This window comes from Crinia signifera, chromosome 3, assembly GCF_055691185.1.
Source record: "Crinia signifera chromosome 3, ASM5569118v1, whole genome shotgun sequence".
Taxonomy (NCBI): domain Eukaryota; kingdom Metazoa; phylum Chordata; class Amphibia; order Anura; family Myobatrachidae; genus Crinia; species Crinia signifera.
The window spans coordinates 271,597,787-271,619,589 of NC_139219.1; the positions used below are offsets into that span (position 1 = coordinate 271,597,787).

The window sequence follows — 21,803 nt, forward strand, 5'->3', positions numbered from 1 at the left end:
TGCTGCAATAACTCTCTTACACGACACCCATGATCAAAAGCAAAAACTAGTTTGAGGGTTGGTTTATAAGTAGCTTGTTTGTGAGATAATGCGGAGGAGTGGAAACTTAAGTCTCCTCAAATTTGGTAAATCCACTTTTTCAGTGACTCTAAAAAAAGCAAAACTGGAACCTTTCATATATTAATGGGTAAGTATTTTACAAAGATAACTAATCCATTAGGTTGTAAATAAGTCAATTAGTTTATTTAATTTTAGTTGTTTTATTATTAATTTTTAATAAAATCGTGTTTTAAATGTGCTTTACACCCATTAAAATGTGCTGTAAAAAATTAATGCAAAATGTCAGCGGCTTTGATGTAGACGTTACTATTACTGCGCTTATGAACTTTTGTTCATATAGTTTTTATGTATTTAATAGTCATTAATGCAATATAGTCATATTTTTTTAAATATATATAATTTTATTTTTATTTTTTTTTCTTCTGTAAGTCTTAACATTTTATTTTGTGAAATCCCTTCCTTGGGTTTCATTGGTGCGCAATGTTGTGGACCGCTGCTTGTTGTTGTGATACAGAAAAGCCTGTGTCTATTTTAGGCATTTACTGTACATTTCAACTGTGAAAGGCGCGAGATTGTGTCATCTCATGCTCGCCTCCTGCAGGTCTCGTCCTGCGGAAATATGGACTAAGTTAAACCTCGTGAGTACTTGACCCAGCTTCTCTCTGCAGCCAAAAGCGTAAGAACCGCACTTGGACATTGTAATTGCCTTTTTTAATGGGGAACAAGCAAGGAGTGTTGTACTCAAATGTAAGGAAATAAAGTTGTTGTTTTTTTTTTTTTTTTTTTGCCCTGCAACTCTTCAATAGTTATATGGACTATGATAACGTTGTAAAAGTGTGCTGTGTGTGTGTGTGTGTGTGTGTGTGTGTTCATCATACATCTCCTCCTGTCTATAGCATGTGACATAGACTGTGTCTCGCAAACTGTGTTTGGCTATTGGATGCATTCATGGAAGTGTAATATACTGGGCTACAGTATAATTGCACACCTGAATTTACACCAATAGATTATTCTAGTTTCTTCTTCTCTCTCTCCCGACCACCCCACTAATTTTTACAAGCCTTATGTTTTGTGCCCATGTAAAGATGTTTACAATCATGGAAGAAAAAAATGGCGAATTTTGGCATTTGCCCCTAAAATGACGACAGCTGCATGTTTCAAAGGATTCAATCAACACTTTGTCACTTGCCACTATTTTGTGTTTCAAAGGGATTGAGCTATCCCATGCACCCTAAGAACATTTGGGCCCCATTCTTATTGACTCAGAATGGGGCGATTTCCACCCCGTTCCGATATTTGGGATTCTGCACATGTAAAAGGTCCCCTTTGTGAACGGCTACAGCGGCAGGGACCGAGGTCGCCCATGGGAATGCCCAGCATTTAATGGGTGTTCCCATTAGTATGTGGGTGGGCCGATGCCTGGCGGGCGTGGCTAATTTCAGCCGCCTGCCCAGTCTATGTCCCAGTGGGCTCAAATTAAAGTCATTTCAGACTGACTTTCATTTGCAAAGCCAGAAGAAATCGTTCAATGGTCGGCGAACGGGGACTTGTCGGCGGTGGAAGGGTTCTCACTTGGACGGGTGGTGGGCGGCGGCCTATCTGTGCTCAGTAAGCTGCGATCCTCATAGATTACCAAGCCAACCAGAAACACCACCCCTGGTCTGTATGCAGACGACTGGGTGTGTAGGTATTTGATGCTTTAAAAAGACCAAGTTAGTTTTTGTATGATAGGTTCCATTTTTTTAAGATATATAGATAGATATAGATTAAATAGATGGAGTTAGTATTGCTGCGTACAGCAGTGTCTGTTAGTGGCACTACTATCTCTTGCAGCCGCCGACTCTCCCAATGAAAAACATGGCAAGCGATTGTAAATGGCCCACCTCTTTGTATTTGGCTTACTGTCGTCTTGTACCAGACAATACAGACCATTAACCAATCTCACTGTGTCTGATCCCTATTAGTGGACTGGCTGATTTCATCTCTAGATCTGTCATATTGGCACTTGGTCAGCTTGCCAACTGTGATAATGTTTGTGTGTTCTGGGCACAGTCCCATCGGAAGCTTGGCCAAAATCACAAATGTATTACCTTTATTCTCTTCACAGACCTACATCATTGTGTAACTTTCTGGCCTTGACTGAGTTTTGTCAACATAGTAAAATAAATATAATCAGGATTCACCGTGCTGGAACGTCATAAATGTGTCTATTCTGGAGCATAAATTCAGCAGTTTAAATACAGGTTTATCGTTGTATGTTTAACAAGTTTTAAATTGGCCAGAGATTAAGAATTTTTGTGTCTGGTCAAAACTGATCAGCAAAGTTTTTAAGTGTGTTCTGCTGCCTATTGAAATAGCCTTCCAGCAGCTTTGGGAGGTGGTGGGGCTCCTATATTTATAAGAATGCAGTGAAAATAATAGAGCTCTTAAGATTTGGATCTAAAATCAAAATGCACTGAAGAACAGAAGGTTCTTCCTACAGTCTGTTTCATTTATTTATACTTGAATATGATTTGAGTCATAGCAGTAACTGCAGATGTATTTACCATTGAGCCTGATTCATGTTGTGTAAGTAAACCAAAAAAGCAAGGGTACTTGTGTAGTTTCACGGCGGCACTGCCCGCAGATCGCATGCAAATCGCATAGGATTTGCATGCAATGCGATTTAGCACACCACCACTATCCACGTCAGCCCGTGTGGCAAGCGGATGCGGTACGTGTCCTCCTGACCTGTTCATACCCCCACTATCTACAGCAGCGTGGAGTTGATTTTATAAAGCGTGGCGAGTGGAAAACGGGCCCGAAGAGTGACGAGCGGACACTGATTACTTGATGTATATTCTGCGTCCCCTCGCGGGGCTCGCTGCGCTCACCACGCTTCGGGCTCATTTTCCGCGGGGCTCGTTGCACTCGCCACACTTTATAAAGTCAACTCCACGCCGATGTGGCGGGAGGATGCGGGGCTCGCCACGATTTGGGCTGACGTGATTAGTGGGGGGGGGGGGGTGCTAAATCACATTGCATGCAAATTGTATGCGATTTGCATGCAATGCGATCTGCGGGCAGTGCCGCCGTGATCTACACAAGTACCAAAGCAAGCAACTGGCCAAAGCCATGCTGTACTGCACGTGGGGCAGATGTAACCTGCATATTGTTAGATATGGGTGGAGTGTGTTCAAACCGAAATCTAAATTGCAGTGTAAAAATAAAGCTGGTCTAACCTAATTTGTGGGCTACATGCTAAAGCAGACAGTATTTACCCAGCACAGAGAAATAGAACCCAGCTAAATCTCTGCACATCAGCACAAAATGCATTGCAACATGGTTTTGCCCAGTTGCTTGCTGCTTTACTTTACTTACAAACCTGAATCATGCCCATTATTTTCACATTGACAGACATGTACATTTTGGTATTGATGTAATGCCATTAATAGCATTGACAGCTCTCTATAATAGATCTAGGAGCTACTGTAAGTGAGTAGTGCCCTCGAACTTGAGGGAATGGGTTAGACCCCCATATACTGTGTGACTTTGGCGGATCAGCCCAAATCGCATGTGTAAGACATTCGATCTGATGCATGGTCCCATGCGCATCAGATCAGAGCTTGGATGGGCTGCACCTAAGATAAATCGTATGGGCAGCCATCAGCAGCACATCGCAGGTGCTTTTTATCACCCACGATGTATTGCATATGGTCCATGTAGGTGTGTGCCTGCGGTGCTGCACCGCTGACTCGCACCGTGGCGTTGGGCAGGAGAAGTGCTCACCTGCGGCGGCGGACAGGATATTTGAAAACTTGAATATAAAATAACGGGCTGCTCCTGATTGGCTGAAAACTTTCTCAGCCAATCAGCAGATGCCTTTTTGTATTTTTTTTTTTTTTTTTTAATAGTTCTACTGCCACTCCACAGGAGTTACTTGCGATAAATAGCATGCAATTTAACACATGTAAAAATGGCGCATCAAGTCCAAAATCAGGGGAGCGCAAGGGAAATCTGGTCCGACTTTAGTCAATAGAGTTGCTGCTGCCACCTACTGTACAGGTGCTATTTCAAGCAAACGCCTCTATTAAATTAGGTAATGTATGCTGTGAAACCACTCACAGTGACTGACATTATTTCTTGCATCAACAATAAAATCTGGCTACATCACTAACCTCAGCAGTAGGTTATTTCTCTATAACCCTCTGCAGTTCTGGCAGATCCCAGGAATTCTCTCATTGGGCCTCAATTATAAGTTGGGAGTAATTCAGCTAGAGGGTGCAGACTTTCAGCTCAGCAGAGTTGTGTTGTGCTGCAGGGGAGAATATGTTAAATGTGCAGGGAGAGGGATATGTGTATATGTAAGAATACAGACAGTATTTTCCCAGCAAAGAAAATGACATATGCCCCTTTATATGATATTTGGTTTATCCTGGTACAAACTTGCTGGTAACTTGTCTTGTGTGCCTGCATTCTTCATGCAGTCCTGCGGTCTCTTCTTTAAAAAAACAAACGTGAAGTATTAATGCTTCTGTACAGAAGTCAGAAAGTGACTTATACGGCCTACACACATGCCGATATTAAGGCCTTTTTTTAAGCGATTTTGCTTAGTTTGGCAAAGTCGCTTAGCAAATGCCCTCACATCGGTGTATGTGTGGGGGCTATATCGGCAGCCGTGCGCGTCCCCGCGCGTCTTTATCGCTGGCCGAGATTGATGGACAGTGTCCATCAATCTCGGCATCGGCAGGGTTCTCCCACCGGAGAACACTGGCTCTGTCTGCTCGCTTAGCACACAGAGCTGACAGCTCGCTCTGTGTGTGGGCTGTCAGCTCTGTGTGCTATGCGATAGCGGCGCAGCACAGCCCGACCTAGCATAGCTAGGTAGCCCTGCACACATCGCTATGTGTGTAGGGCCCTTTAGCCAGGGTAAAGAATCTGGTGATGCTCACACTCTCCCACCAGATCTACAGCCACATTGTAGATCACCTATACCCCACTCTCCCCTTGAATATTGTCACATGACAATGTGCGACCTGTTTTCAGAACATCTGATTGGGCCAATTCATCTGGTTTGCAACCTATTTTCATGTGTGTGTTGGCGTCTGAATGGTTTTGGTGTCTCTAGCAAGTTAGGGTGTCTGATCACACCATGAGCTCTCAGTCTCTTCTCCATCACTCCAAGCACTGCATGCTCAGCACTTTTTTTTTTTTTCTTTATACAATTGGACATTGTATTTTACATTTCTAAAAATAACTTCTTTCAAGTCCTCCCCCGCTACATTTTTTTTCCTTTTGTAATTGCTCCTGTTCTAGTATACTGGGGGGGTAAAAATGGCATGCATGATGTTCAAGCAAATGGTGGGACACCAAAAATCCTTAGGGGAAGAATAGATTTCATTCTCTACAAATATTTAACTGATTTAACTATTTACTGACACATCCAACAGTCAACCTTTGCTAGTTTAACTACAATAATCTGTATGTTTATTAGCAGTTTAAAACTGAATGTCCATGGGCTACTGAAGATTAGTAAAACTATTGAATGTTATATATTTTAAACTATACAGGCCCAGAATTGGACACTAGTTGTGCTTGAATTTTTTCTGAAAACTAGTCTTTTTTTTTTTTTTTTTTGTTTGTTAAATTGATAGGATTTTATTGCACAGAGCAAAATCTTACCTTCTGCTGATGTCAAATGTTTTTTGTTTTTTTTTATTGAAGGTTTCACAGCGATAACTGCTACCAATCCTATTTGGTTGATTAAAACACGGCTACAATTGGATGCAAGGTGAGATTATTTGATCAGCTGCAAATATCATGTAATTAATGTGCTTTCTACAGACTGAGGCTCGGTACACACTTAAATATTGATCTGCAGATCAATCTATCTACAGATATATATCTCTAGAAGGATCGGGCAGTGCGTTCTTAATATATGCTGCCCGGTCACTACTTGGCAGGAATTGCCTGATTATATCTGGCATCAATTGTGTTGCACAGCTGATGCAATAGGTCTGTGAATGATTTAGTTCAGGCACATCGCTGGTATACATTGACCAGGGATTAATCGGCCATTCAAAATGAACGGACGATACATCAACCAGTGTGTACCCAGCATGACTTGCAATGGTAGTGCCATTTTTAAGTGTCAAGTTCCGTTTATTTGGTAAGTATACGATGAAATGTGCTGGACGAAAATTCGATCAACACAGCAAAAAATAAGATACTAAATATAAGAATAACACATTTAGAAGTACTGAATCTAAATAAAAAATATAACGGACACCTATAGAAGATATCATCGGTAGTGAAGTGTCAAAGTCCAGATTGAAAATACAGTGCTATGGATTAGAATTCAATAACCTTATCGACTGATGATAAAAACTGTTCTTGAGTCTTGTAGTGCGGGCAGCCATGCTCCTGTACCTTCTACCCTATGGTAACGAGGAGAAAAGGCTGCGGGCTGGATGGCTATGATCTTTGATAATGCTGTGAACTTTCCGCAGACACCGCTGGTGATAAATATGCAGGATGGCAGGGAGTCTGCTCCCGCTGGTACGCTCAGCCGCTGTCACTATCGGCTGTAGTGCTTTGCGACTGTATGCAGAGCAGTTCCTGAACACAGCCAGTCAGCAAGCTCTCAATGGTACATAGTTTAAAAGTTAGCGAGAATTTTGGGGCTCATACCAAACTTCCTCAGTCTTCTCATGAAATAGAGCCGCTGGCGAGCTTTATTCACAGCAACAAGATTATATTATAAAATAATTGTGTTTTTTTTTTTTTTCTCATATTGATACACCTCTTCATCCATTTAAACTTTGAGCCTCATAGTGGGTACACACAGTGTGATTTGATACCAATTCGATTGGGATCGAATGGTACGCAAAATGCATTGACTATATAGTACAGATCTGTACTATGTATTCCTGCCTGACAAGGCTATTTTTCTATTCGATTTACACTACACCAGGTGCACGTTGGGATCGAATCTGCATCGAATGTAGAAAAACCATTCGATATTCTATTCAATTTTGCGTCTATAAGCAGTTGTAGAAAACTGGAATGGAAAAAAAAAAACATTATTTACTGCACATTTAAAATTAAAAAAATGCCATACATATTTCCCTACCTCACTTCCTTTATGACTAAAATTGAAGCCTGAAGTTGGTTTGTTTTGAAATGTGTGGTTTTTTTTTTATTAGAGCACTTTAAAGTTTTCACCTAAATTTCCCTGTGGGGGGGGGCTGATAAAAATGTCAAATTCACAGCATACACAGTGTCCTCATCCACTAAAGGTTAATACGCCATGCATTGGTGCAAGATACCATGTAGCATAGTGATTTTTTTTTTCTTTCAATTTTTATGCTTACTCTCACAGTAGAAACACCACTGTAGGGTGAACCACTGTCATAGAGTATAGGACTCAAATGATTTCGGTTTCGGAGAGAGTAATGTGTCCCCCATTTGCTTTCCAGCCACATGATACAAGAGCTTAATGGTTTTATTCTAGCCTGGCCCAGCACTGTAGTATCCTGAATGATTATTCTGACATCTGACTCCTCTTTACTCATGTCACAGATAGCAGGGATTCCTTAGCCTTACAATAACCTTTGAGATGTTAACTACAGACTTATCCCTCTACTAAATATAGAATGTTTGGGTAAAATTCTAGCCAAAATATGACTGACGGACCAAGTATGCTTCCGGGGACACTGGCTAGACCTTGCTTTGAGATTGAGTAATGTCAGATGTAATTGGATGTACACACGGTTCAATTTAGTCAGTTTTTTATTCCATTTTGCTTATATAGGCAAAATGTAAATAGACCGGTTTTCAGTCGAATTTGATCCTGATGCGTGCTCCCATTTAGTCTATATCCAATAAAAAAATTTGACTAAGCAGGCAAAACTCTGTGATACAGATCTGTACTAATGTCAATATTTTTTGTGTACTATATACTGGTAGTCAAAATGAAATGCGTTTTTGCTTGCCGTGCAATTTTATTGATCGAATCGCAAAGCAGTCCCGCTTAGTATACACCCCTTAAGGCACATCTGAGCACCAGAGGTGTCTGGTATCCACTTTGCAGATGGACTCCTTCTCCTGATCTCCAGCCCTTAAACCTCCCTCCTAAGATCATATGAACTGCTTGCGTGTTTCTCAAGTGTGTCAGGCTGTCTGTTTTTAATCTGTGTTGATAAACCTTCCCAAAAACAGTGACTGTTATCCCCCTCTTATACCAGGATGATTATATACAGCTATTTTACAAGTAGGACTTTCTTCACCTAGTACTCATACATAACCTAGCTAACACCACCAGATTCAATTCACTCTGGGTGTAAAACGTTATGCTATTTAATTAGTAATTTTCCTCTTGCAGTAAATCTTCTTATGTGTTTTCTGCTTATAAATGCCTGGTTAAGTGCCCAGAATGAATTGCTTACCCCACGTGATATGCCCTCCAAAGTTCATTTACTGCAGATTTTTTTTGTTGCAGTTCCTGAGTCTGCAAGGAAAAAAATCTCTTGAACTTCTCAGGCAGCTAAGCAAAAATCCTACCTTGCTCCTGGGATGGCCACCAGCCTAGATGTCTTCGATCATAGGCAGTTGGATACTTCTCTGTCTAACCCTAATGTATCTAGACTCCTTCTAGAAATCTTCTAGTTTTTTATCTAAAGATTTCCTTTGTGCAGTGAGAATATCCAGAAATCAATTTTATTTAATTAAAAAATCCTTTCACTTTCCAGAAACCGAGGAGAGCGGCGGATGAACGCATTCGAATGTATTCGCAGAGTATACAGGGCAGATGGCCTGAGGGGTTTTTACAGGGGCATGTCTGCCTCCTATGCTGGCATCTCTGAAACTGTTATCCACTTTGTTATTTACGAAAGTATTAAGCGCAAATTGCTGGAACAGAAGTCTGCATCAATGATGGATGATGACGAGGAGTCTGCAAAAGAGGCTTCGGACTTTGCTGGACTCATGTTAGCAGCAGCAACTTCCAAGACTTGTGCCACCTCCATAGCATACCCACATGGTAAGTAACCAGCAGGTGGGGCAGATGTCAAAGCCTTTGGTAAAGTAGAGGGGGAAAAAAAAGATTACAAACTGCCTGTAACAAGGCAGGAGATGATTGGCTGGTACTTTTATCTCTATCCACTTTATCAATTTCTCCAAGTTCTTTTGTGATTGGACTGCATTCTGTATGGGGGGTATTCAATGTCAGGCGTGCTCCCGCAGCCATCTCCCGAGGGGGGAGATGTCTGCGGTGCCCTATTCAATGCTGTCTTCCCCGACAGCATTGAACAGGGGTTTTGCGCAGAACGAGCCCGATAGCACAAGCTGTCGGGCTCGTTCTGCCGAGAAAAGCCGGAAATAGGCGAGCTCCTGGCCGGAGCTCGTCTATTTTCATCATCAACTCGCGGCCACGCCCCCTTCTCGCCGCTCGGCAGCCGGGACATTGAATCCCGACTGCCGAGCTCCAGGCGAGCAGAACGGGACAGGGGCACGGCTGACATTGAATACCCCCCTAAACCTGCACACTGACTTCTTGGGTTCTTTAGTGAGCAGTGTGTCATATATCTACTGCCTTTATTATAATTTGTAGATTTTTGCCAAGCTGGAACTAATATATATCAATGTCACTTAACAATTCATCATGTATAGCGTTGTATTACCAGTATTCCTGCATCACTGTTTCAGGATTGCCCTAAATCTGTTCTGTGCTCCTCTTTAACTTTCTGTGGCTCCCTGATTGCCTCCAGCTCTTTCATGTCCTATTGGAGCTTCCCACATTTACCTACCGCAATAGTTTGTGCTATTGTAAAATGGCTAATAAACTGGGAACTGACTCGATGCAATAGTTACAAATTGGACCTGAAGCTCAAGCTACAGTATTCTCTAATAATAACAAAATAAATAACTGTACATCTCAAGTGGTTAAACGCCATAATTTTTTACAAAATTTAGCTATTCAACTGAATAAAAACATGCATAGGACAACCCTTGAGGCTTATTTAGAAGACCCCGTGTAGTGTTATATGGTGATACAGGAAATCTCTTATCGCCAAAGAGTTTCCTGTAGCAGTTGGCCCCTCCCTCAGTTATCAACTGTACAATTTTTGGCATCCGCTCCAACCTCTTGTGCAAGGCCACATAGGCCTGGGCTGAAAATGTTTAAGGACCTATACTGAGAAGGGGAGAAGCTGTGACCAGAGTTGTGTGGGTGTGGCCAGTGCCATTTAAGTAGTTAATAACTTAAGTATGTTTCTCTGCTACTGTCTCTGACACTAGGGTCTAGGTACTAGGCCTTTGTGCCAGATGTATCAAGCTTCAAAAGTGATAATAAACAACCAGCTCCCAACTGCCATGTTACAGGCTGGGTTTGAAAAATGACAAAATGGACAGTGATAAACAACCAGCTCCTATCTATCACTTTTTAGAAGCTGGATACATCTGGCCCTATGAGAGCGCTGAAGCACCAGGCAATCAACTCCTATCTGTCCTTTTTGAAACAATGCCTGTAACATGGCAGTAAGCTGATTGGCTGGTACTTTATCTCTCTTCAGGGCTTAGTAAATAGACCCCACTGTATGTATGTAAGTTATACACCACGGATTCTGTCAAAGTCCACATATTTGGTTCTTTGTAGCCATCTTGGATGTCCTTAACTTTTTTTTTTTTTTTTACAGAGGTTGTACGGACAAGACTACGTGAAGAGGGAACAAAATACAGGGCCTTCTTCCAGACCCTGTCACTTCTTGTGAAAGAAGAAGGCTACAGCTCCCTCTACCGGGGCCTCACAACGCACCTGATTAGACAGATACCTAACACAGCGATAATGATGTGCACCTATGAGGTGGTTGTCTATCTTCTGAATGGATAGCAGCCCAGCATCAGTTTTCTTGTCTGTGAAGAACATGGGAGACCAAAGGATTGAAAGTGGACCAGGGAGCCTATACAGGAAAGGAAAGTGACGGTGCCTGTCCGCAAAAGGACTCAAAGAGAAACCACCATGGAGTGTTATAGCTGCTGCTGGAAGCTCCCATGCCTCCTCCTTTGTGTGATCATTGGCTATTCGTACAATGTAATAGAGAGGGTATCAGAATGTTGAAAATCCATCCATTTCAGAATGACCATTTTCACATTAGGTGGGGCAGTCCGTTTGGGTTTGCACTTCTTGACCTGTATGAAGCGATTCAAGTTGCCTACAGATACCCTAATGTGTTACATTGTGCCGATGTTAGGAGAACAGCCCAGCATTGTATCTGTGTACTGTAAAACCTGCAGAGTACTCTCCATAGGCATTTAGTTTCTGCGCATGCTTTCCTGCTGTGTGTATGGCTTCTAGAGATAAGTGATGTGAACTGGGGTTGAAATTGTTGTGGTATTCCATTTATTTAATGTATGTTCCATCAGACGCCTGGTTAATGTCTTTCTTGTACTGATGTCTGGGCATTGGCTCCATGTGCACTTCCCTTCCATAGCCAAAGTAAGGCTTCCCAATTATGTAATGCATCAGAACACAAACTCCTGGAATACAGTTCTAGAATGGCCTTATACCTGGTAGAAAGCACTTTGAATATATACTGTGAAAGGATGCAAAAATACCATGTGACCATGCCTGGACTCCCTTTAGCATTCTGGGTTATGGTATCCCTAGTACTGCACTTACTGCTACACTGAACCACACAAACTAAATTCGAATTGTAGATTTCCAGTTGCCAGTTAAACTTTTTTGGTGCTCAAGATGTCTTGATGCCTTTTAACACGCTGCATCGCAGCTTTCCTCTAGCTGATAGGGGCTTTAATTAGTTTATCTTATTTAAAGTACTTTGTACGGTTTTAAGCTGCATTTCCTTTCATTGCAGTTTAAAATGACAGTATTTGTAGCAGTTTTTGTAGAGATGTTAATACAACTTTGCTATCTTTTACATGGTCTACATTTGACCTGCAATGCCATGAAGAATCCTGTTTTATGGTGTAGTTCTATGCAGCAGAGTGTAGCACAGGCAACACTGCTGGGTGAAAAGGGTAAACTTGTCCCTTTTACAGGGATTATATCTACACTTGCACTGCCAGCGGTCTACCTACACTTTACAAGGCTGGCAGAGCTACTTTCACCACAGCTGCTTTGATTGCAGCAGTGTGTAGAAATCTTCTAAGTAGTGTAAACCTTCTCTTGATGTATATCTCCACCGTCTAGAATGGGCGATGGAGGTGGCGTGATATGACCTCGAAGTCTGAGAGAAATAAACGTTGCAAAGGAGATTTCTTATTTGAAGCATGTTGACATGTTCTTGTGGACAGAGCAATATTTTTGGAATAAAGGTCTAGGAAATGTTTAAAGCAATGGTGTTTGTGCGTCTCCTGTTCAACTATCTGCTGAGGCACCTACCTTTTAGTTTTACTCACTGGCGTATATAGAGGTGTTCTGAGAAAGCACTAGTAGGAAACCCATGCAACTAACATAAGGATGCATATGGATCCATCTTTTATTTGCAAACTGACGTGTAGTGTTGCGGATACATTCCTGTGTCCTAGCTATTGCTGCCCCACTGGACAATAATCCCAAAGTGCATTTCATAAGTGTCGCATGGCAATTAACACTAAATGCAATCGGTTTGGTTAATCGATACTTCAGTTATAAATATTGTATTCCAAGCAAATGAGATTCTTGGATTATGAAACTTTTTTACTTATTTTTTTCTCCTCCCTATGAGTTCAAATGTAATAAAGAAATGGTTTCCAGTCACAATATTAAAGAATCTCTTATCTGGTATGAACTTCATTACAAATGTTCATGTTCTGAATATGCGTGAACTATGCCCATGTTTGCTTTTCATCTGGGTTCTAGAACACCTTGCTGTATGCTGTGTTTTGTCTGCTGACGTATTTCATAGTAAGCTGGCTACACACCTGACAATGTCATTCAGTCTGGTGGATAGGGATCATCTACTATGGACCCCTGGTAACTGACCGTGCGCAACATCCTCTGCCGGTGCTACATGCAGGACTGGTGGGATGCCTGCAAGTGTGTGCATCTGCCGATGCCAGGTTCTGTTGATGTCTAGCTGAACACAAATAAAATCGTATTTTTTTTTTTTTTTTTTCATTTTTATGAGGACACAGGTGAAACGTACAGTAATTATTGGCCCCTTTTTGTAATACAAACATGGTGGTTTAGTTCAAAATAAATTAGGGAAAACAATAGTTTAAAAAAAACCGCATCTCTGCCACTGCTCATTTCAGGCCTGGTGTAGAAGTGTGTATAAGATAGTGACTTGTGCATGCACAGTATACTTTTCACGTATGCAGTATCTTTAAGTACAGTAGTTTGCATCTTAAAATAAGCGCTTGGCTTCTGCTGTTAGTGAAACCTGTTTCCTGCTTCTGGGTCGCCTATAGACTTGCCAGGTGCTTTGTGTGGCTTTTTTATTTTATTTACTTTTAATCCCTTGAGTGCCAACAACTCTAAGAGATTCGCAAAATATCTGCTAAAAATGCCAGCGTCACTCACATTCAAATAAAAAATAGTTGAAATTTTTTTTTTTTCCTATATAGGGGTATGCAATCTGCTGCTGCTATTACCTATGTGGGAAATAGCGGGGGCTCCCTATTCAATGCTGTCATTAGCGACAGCATTGATGCGGGATCACGGCAGAAGGGGCCCGACTTCAGAAGCTGACTGGCACGTTCTGCCGATTAATGGCCGTGGATTGTCGTTATCCGGGCTGCAGATCGACAATCCGTTCTCGCAGGCGGGACATTGAATCCCGTCTGTCGTTATGCGGTTGATCTGACCGCAAACGGGCCTGGATCACGGCTGTCGTGGGGATCCACAGCCGTGATCCCACATTGCATATACATAAGGTAAATATTACAGGTCATTATGAAGAATAAAAATGTTCGCGTGGCAATTTTCACACCAATTTTGACATATTCACTTGCCAATCAAAGGGCTGTCCGATGTGGGACAGTCCTTGTTTTGTGATTGTTACTACCTTCTGAAGGCAGAGACTTGATTTAGTGCAACGGTTACTGGTTTCAGCACTTGGGATAAAATATCTGCTTATTGATCTTTCATCTAGGTCTCTACCCCAGTAATAAATAGCACTAATCCATCCATTACCAAAGTCGGTCTCCTTCTATTGGTCCATCGTTTGTCTATCTGAGAACGGAATGCGGCCGACAGTCAATAAGTAGACCTCTATTGGTCGAGATATCTTGGGTTGACACAAACAATAGGTTAACAAGAAAAATGTCTACATGAGTTTTTCAAATTTTTTTTTTTTTTTTTTTTTTACAAAATAGTTTTTTCGTACATTAACTCTGTCAAATTGGATAGTAATGTATAATAGGGTTCCAAGAGTAGCGAAACACCATGCCCAAAGCATGGCGAGCCATCGCGGTACATTTTTAGACAATGTCGACCTATTTCTTGTGTCAACCTTTTGACCATGACGACCAATAGTGGTTGGCCCTATGAACCCATACCCCTAAGAACAAATATATTATGGATATTGAGTATTCACTCCACTAGCCGCATGCGCCTCTTCTTCATCAAGCTTGCATACATGTCCTGTAATGAGACAAAACTCTCACAAATCAAAAAGCGCCCTGTACTGTATGTGCAAATAGGTTTAGATGAAAATGTCCACATAAGTACACTAAGGGGTGTGGTATAGGGGTCCGACAGTCGGGATCCTGACAGTCATTATCCAGACAGCATGGTGAGCGCGACTAAGCTCCTTGCGGGCTCGCTACGCGAGCCACCTATTCTATTCTCCCTCTATGGGGGTCGTGGACCCCCACAAGGGATAATAGCAGGTGGCCATCGGGAACCCAGCTGTCTGTGTTTTGACAGTCGGGATCCCGACGTTGGGTGAATGCCTGTCGGGACCCACACTAAGGTATGTGCTAGTAATAGTAAAGACTGTCTTTTGTTTAGTTGAGGAATCAACAAAGCAGAAAAGTAGAGGTTAGGATCCAGTCACAAGTAGAGTCCTATTGGAGAAAGGGCGATCTATAAATAAAATTATTATTCAAATATATACTTTTTTTTTTTTAGTTTTCATTTTAATTACACATGTGGTGAAGGTATGAATTCCAAGGTACAAGCCGGTCTGTACCAGCAGCTTATGCTACCAGTTTACAATGGGCACATGTAACAAAGGCCCATTTTCTTTTTTCCCTCTTACTTGTTTTTCCTTGCAAAATACATTCTATTAATAGTATTTCAATAAAACATAACCGCTATAATATAGCAGGAGCACATCTTTCAATCGTGTGCGCAACAATAAAAATTGCTAAAATGTTCACAAAATAAATCTGCTTTGTGGGCATGTGCTGAATATTTTTCCCCACTACTCAAAATTCTATAAATACCACTCCATATTAGACCCAGTTGTCTACAAAGTGAAGCAGAACTACAACAAAAAGTGAAGGAAAAAAAATATCTTACAATCTATTGTTTTTAACTACTTTCATAGTGGGTACACATGGTGCGATTCTGCTTGCGATTCAACCCAGATTCGATTGGGATAGAATCGGGAACAAATCGAAATGCATTCGATTTGGCTATAGTACAGATCTGTACTATATAGTCTTGCCTGACCAGACTATTTTTCTATTCGATTTACACTACACGGGAGCGCGCCTTGGGATTGAATCTGCATCGAATGTAGAAAAACCATTAGATGCCCCTTCAATTTTCTATTTGATTTTGCTTCTATAAGCAAAATCGAATAGAAAAATAGTGCATATCTCACTGTGTGTACATTATATAACATGCACACACTGTTTTCAAACATGTTTTAATAACATAAATTGTAAACCCCTCTTCCATCCTCCCATATCAGAACAGCCTACATATTGGTTTAGTAATTATAATAGAACTCTCAGAAAGATGTTTAGGGGGTGATTCAATTGTGTTTTTTTTTGCATTTGTCATCCATACTCCCATCCCGACAGACTTCTGTTGTGTGTGCAACATATTAGGTGAAGGTTCTGACTGGCCACACGTTTGTAGTGTAACTTTATTTTTTTTTTACCAGTTATTACAGATGTCCATAGCACCAGTAAGTAGATCTGCTATACTTGTGTTTATTGCCAACTATTTTATTCCTTAATGAAGTATAATGGGGTAATAAAATATTACGGGGGCAGCATTTTTGATTACAGTAGTTGAACAGACAACAGTGCTTGAATCGGACTGCTCTTACATATGGCAATTGTTCCGTCTTACAATAAGTAAGCTATTTGCAGTCCTGCGTAAGTATCATCCATTTTTGAGAGCCAGGATCTAGTGTCGGATTGCTAGGAGGTAATGATAGTCACTGAAATATGATTGCTAAAGTTTGTGTAATCTTATCAATACAGCCTTTACATTTTAGTGTTTAGGTGTAACTGCTTATTGACACTGGATTGGCTCTTGAAACTTCTCATGTTTAAATGTAGCATTCCTGAACCAATGCACTACATATTAAATGATTTTCAGCTACCAATGCAGCTTTGACTACAGTTTCAACACCAGTTTACTTTTTGTATATGCCTTCTGTTAGAAGTGAATGCTTTTAGAGAATACATTTTCATTTTGAACAATCATTCTCTATAGATGGTAACTGTATTCATGTTCTGTAGCTTGCCATCTGCCCACCAGGTGGCAGCCATGCTGCTCATTGAAGAGTCAGTTTGTTTATTTGTGCTGCACACTTGTTTACTGAGTTTGAAGAACACTGTACTTAATGCTATATCCACAAATGTGATTTAAAAAGTATGAATGTGCAAAATGCCATTTTTAAAGATCCCCTTTGTCATTTTGGCTTCATTCTTAGGAATGACTAAAAGTGTAGGACTATTGGCATTTAAGCTGTTGCAATACTGAATTTGCAACAACTGAACTTTCTGTGAATTTAGGTGAAAATGGCAGTGTGATATCATATAAATAATAAGTCTATAGATCCTTAAAATAAAAAATTTAAAAAATCTACACATATATCAGCTAGTTGCTATCCACATAATTTTGTTCTCTAAGTGCGTCCGTCTGGAAATGTATACTTGATACATTATTTGGTTCAGGATTGCAGTTAGTAGCAAATTCAGAGTGCAGCACTTAACAAACTGGAGTTATAAAATTCATCTGATCGCTCCCCTGTTAAGTATAGGGAGAACATTGACCCCCCCCCCCCCCCCCTTTTTTTTTTTAACTTATGACTGCATTTAACAGAATAAGCTTCCTTGGTCATTTCAAAAGGATGATATTTACATGTCTGTATTACTCAATATAAGGTGTTGCTCTCTGTAAACCAATCAATTGTGTAGCCAGCGTTGTAATTCTGTTTAGTTTACAGAACATTTCTTGAGTCCTTCAGTCAAAATTTTTTTTTTTTTTATAGACATTTTGGTTCTATAATCTTAATTCACTTATATCTGATAACCTTGCTTGTATGCTTTACCCTTCTAATAAGCGTTCAGGTAGTGTGGAACTACAAGTCTCGCTGTACTTTTCCAGCCAATGCTCAAACTGGTAGTTCCAGAGTATCTGAGAACCACCTACAGTATGGGTACTTTCATAATTGTGACATAGCCATATTAGAGGTTACTTTAACCACCTACTGGAGAGGTTTCTTTATGTTGCCATAAATAAGCTTTTCAGTAGTGCACAATGTGAAGAGAAATGTTGATTTGCACTCCCCCTTAGGCTTTTGAAAAATGCCTGCAACTGTGATGGTCTTTATGGAGAGCTGGTGTAAATGAGTTTTGTTTGCCTGTGTCTGCCAAAATAACAAAGCACCTATTTTAAATAGATTTACTGGTATGATCTTTTTAACTTGATAGATATATATAGATAACGTTTTTTCATTTGACTCAAGCTGACCATACACTGAACGAAGATTGTGCTGCTATGACTGATGCAAGAAGGTTCTGAACGATAATCACTCCAACCTATATATATAGTCTGGGTTGTGTCAGTTGATGACCGACACATTTGATCATCATCATTCTGCTGAGTTTACATGCGGCGTACAGTGTAGCGAAGCACAGCTAAATTTGTTACATCGCTGAGCTTCGTGTCCATTTTGGTCAGATTGTGTGTTTTGTCATGTAGTGTATAGCCAGCATTAGAATGTATGTATGTATAATTTTCATGCGCAAGACATTATCTGTTTGAATACCTAGTATCATCTTGTATGTCAGTACTATGTATTGTATATCCATGGCTCTATATAACTGCACTGGATTCATTATATTAATATGCATTATTTAGGACTATAAAATTTAACTTTTACATGTGTGCTTAAGTAGTAATGCAAATTAGCTCTTTGTTTTATTTTTTCAAATTTACTGCTTTAAATTTTGGATGTGATACAAAGTTACCATATACTGATCACTGATTTTTGCAAATTTAGTGCCTGGGACATTGAGATAGTGGTACTCTCCTTGGGTCATCTGGTGTAGTATTCAACATGAAACCAATTAACCAGCAATTGAATTGTCCATGAAAGAAATGTCCCATTATACCCCTTTCACACTTGCAAAAATATCCCGGTTTTTTTCTCATGAACGCGCATCAACCCAAGATTTAGCTCAGTGTGAAAGGGTCTTGGACGAATATCCCGTGTTCAGCATTCCGGGATCTCTACCCAGGTCCTGACCTGGGTAGAACCCGGAATCGACACGGGATGCAGTCAGTGTAAACGGGTATTCTGGGTCAGCGTGACCCAGATCCCGTTCACTGCAGTGAAAATGCGCCGCTGGGAGGTGCTGACACCTCCCAATGCCGCCCTGGCCAAGCCTCCAGATGACGGCACCCGCCCAACTTCATTCCGGGTCGGGTGGCCAGTGTGAAAGGGGTCGGGTGGCCAGTGTGAAAGGGTACATTCCCGGGAAGCATCCGGGAACACATTCCCGGGTATGATCCGGGTGTGCGAATGTGAAAGGGGTATTAGTGATGCAGTCGTCTTTTCGAATTCCATTGCTTTAATTTATTTAAACATGCACTCTTACTTCCGTTCCTTTTTTATTTTTGAGTTGTGTGTCTTACCATGTTCTAACCACCCACTGCCTCTCTGTCCCTCTCTATGTAATCTGGTATGATGTACAAATGCAATGGTTGGTAATGAATGGCAGCCACCATTGTCAGTACTAGCCCAAAAGTTCAGGAGATTTAGCAGATACAGACTGATTGATTCAGATCACTAGAAGCTGTGGTGAAATTCTGTTAACCTAAAAGTATTGGATGGTCACTGATCACTTTTTAAAAGTGATGAACTCCTATTAGAGCAATGGTTCCCAAATGGTCTTAAAGGACTACTAACGGTCCAAGTTCTAAGTGTAAAACTTGTTTGGCCACAGGTGATTTAATTATTATGAATGAATTAACCCTCTGTGCTGAGTCATACATATACTTAAAACCTGGACAAGTAGTTGAGGACTTTAAGAACCACTGTTGTAAAGAACATAGGGATGTCCTTGTTTAACTCTCCTTGACCCTTATACTATTAATTCCAGTGTAGGATCTAAAAGTGCATCAAAGCTGATCATGTTAGCACACAGAAGAGATTTCAGAAATTAAGGTATGCTGTGTATTTCGAGTACAAAAACATTGTGTAAAAATACTAATGTGAACAGGGTGCATCTTTTTGTGGGTTTTTTTGTTTGTTTGTTTTTTTTAACCACTTTCATCATCATTAAAAGCAAACACCATTTGAGTTGCAGTGACCTACAGGATGTCCTTTTGAAGTAGTCCAGGTGCGCCCTTGGTTCCTCTGTTATCTGCACTATATGATTGTCCATCAATATAACCTTAAATTGGCTCATTTGGATGTGATCGACTGAAGAACACCATATATTGGTGAGCTTTAGAGAAACCTACATTTGCATAGAACCTAACATGAGCCAGTAGCACTGGAAATGGTTGTCGTTTGGGTGACAGCCATCCTTTTCCTTCATAGAGAGCAGCGTCGTATCACTGGTACATGCCTGTGTGGAGTGCCAAGACTTTGCTTTCCTCATTGAGAAGGTGAGGATTCACAATATATGCTTTTTTTGTTGCTAAATAGAAGCTGACATTTTGTTATGTATAAAAGAATAAATAAAATTGCCTACTCCGATATATTTCTGTCTCTGTCTCTGTTTTGGCTAAAAATACCGAATAAGAGTGTGTTGTAAGAGTAATTGTGGATGTTTCATGTATGTTTGGATTGTGATGTCAAATTAAAGTATAAAGTGATATTTTCTTAACCTGTAACATCTGGCCTTGACAAAGATATATATTTTACTGCAGTGCCCAGATTTTGACATATTAGGAGATCTCATCCACGCCAACAACTGACAATCATTACTACAGATGTGACCACATACACCTATTCTTAAATCACGGGAAATTGCTCTATTTATCGCACCACGTACTTTGAGCACTAATTGTGCCTTGTACACTTACAATTAGATGAAGAATTGAGGGGAGAGTACAAAATCTAGAGTGACTCATGCCACTCATAGCTATGCTGAATCTGCCACACCCCAAACTGGAATGTATGAAAGCAGACACTATATATGGAAGTTCACTTTTTTTTCTCTACATTCTCTGCAAACCTCTGATTTTGCCATCCTACTATTGTATAGCAATGCAAAAACACCATTCAAATGTTACTAAACAATAAGCAACAATTGTGTTTTATTTTCCATCAATTATATGTTGTACATTGTTTATTATGACCCAGAAAAAAGGGTGAAGTCAGCTGCATGCCCCATCACACATTTAATTCCCTCCCTCTTGGTGAGTTAAGGAGTTGACCAATAAGCGTTTTTCACGTTGTTCCATATCATTTGAACAAAACTGGTCTGGAAAGGTAGACGACACCCAACCCAATTTGGTAGGGCAAAATTTCAAAGCTGAACAGAAAGTGGATTTTGTAGACATTCTTTATTTTTGCTTTAATTGTGTTTCATGATTTAAAAGTAACACACTTTTAAGAATGTATTCATAAACTGCATGTGGCAATTCTTGTCTGGGTGCTAACTATAGGTTTCGAGTTTGGTAATACCCAGAACAGAGGTGCAGACTTTATGACCTGTGACCCTTGAAAAGGGTTTTGGATTCACTACACCTGATACACAGGTTGAGGCCCTTCTGACTGGTTTCCAGTGTATGGGCTGCTGTTCACAAGGGACAGATGCTAAACTTGGTCGCTGTGGGGTGAACTGGAGCTAGAATGTTGACTGGATTCTGTCAGGGGCAGATAAACCAGACAGTACCTGCGGCCTGGCAGGATGGAGTTAGTGGTATAGCCAATTTTATAGTTAGAAGATCACTTTCAGGTGATACTAGGGCTTGCTCAGAATTGGGTTAGGAGTAGACAAGGTCAGAACTAGGATGTCACTAGAAACTAGTCAGATAACGCAGATCAATCACAAATTTTACACTGGAACAAGTCTGTATTGTGGTATAGAGTCACTTGGACAGTGCACGTCTTTATTTTACAAACCGTGGAGGTTGCATTTAATGGCAAACATGATGACCTGCTTGGTGAGTCTAGTCTTTTTAGTCTCAGGCAGCTATATATGGGTCCATATAAGAGCTAGAGCCATCACGGGAGAAGAGGATGCCAGCAATATCTACATAGACAGAACAGGTCCACTGCTGCTGCTTTTGGTACCTGTGGACCACCCCTACACCTGGATCTCATATGCTCTGGCATTTGCCCTCCCTTTCTTCAGAGGTGGGATTTGAGGAGGGATCTCTGAGAACTTTACTGAGC

General features: G+C 40.7%; 1 protein-coding gene across 2 annotated transcripts in view; it reads left to right on the forward strand.

Moving 5' to 3' along the window:
• SLC25A36 (solute carrier family 25 member 36) overlaps positions 1 to 20,160 on the forward strand; it is a 42,855-nt gene extending 22,695 nt beyond the window's left edge. Inside the window, exons 5-8 of one of the 2 annotated variants that reach the window (XR_014471819.1) lie at positions 5,764 to 5,830; positions 8,790 to 9,079; positions 10,734 to 18,591; positions 18,643 to 20,160. Coding sequence is in view for 1 of the 2 variants with exons in the window: in XM_083178043.1 (XP_083034169.1) it covers positions 5,764 to 5,830; positions 8,790 to 9,079; positions 10,734 to 10,927 (551 nt within the window). In the remaining variant the exon portion in view is untranslated. Of the gene's footprint in view, positions 1 to 5,763; positions 5,831 to 8,789; positions 9,080 to 10,733 lie in introns of both variants that reach the window. The other variant, XM_083178043.1, reaches the window with a different exon arrangement.
• The last annotated feature ends 1,643 nt before the right edge of the window (positions 20,161 to 21,803 follow it).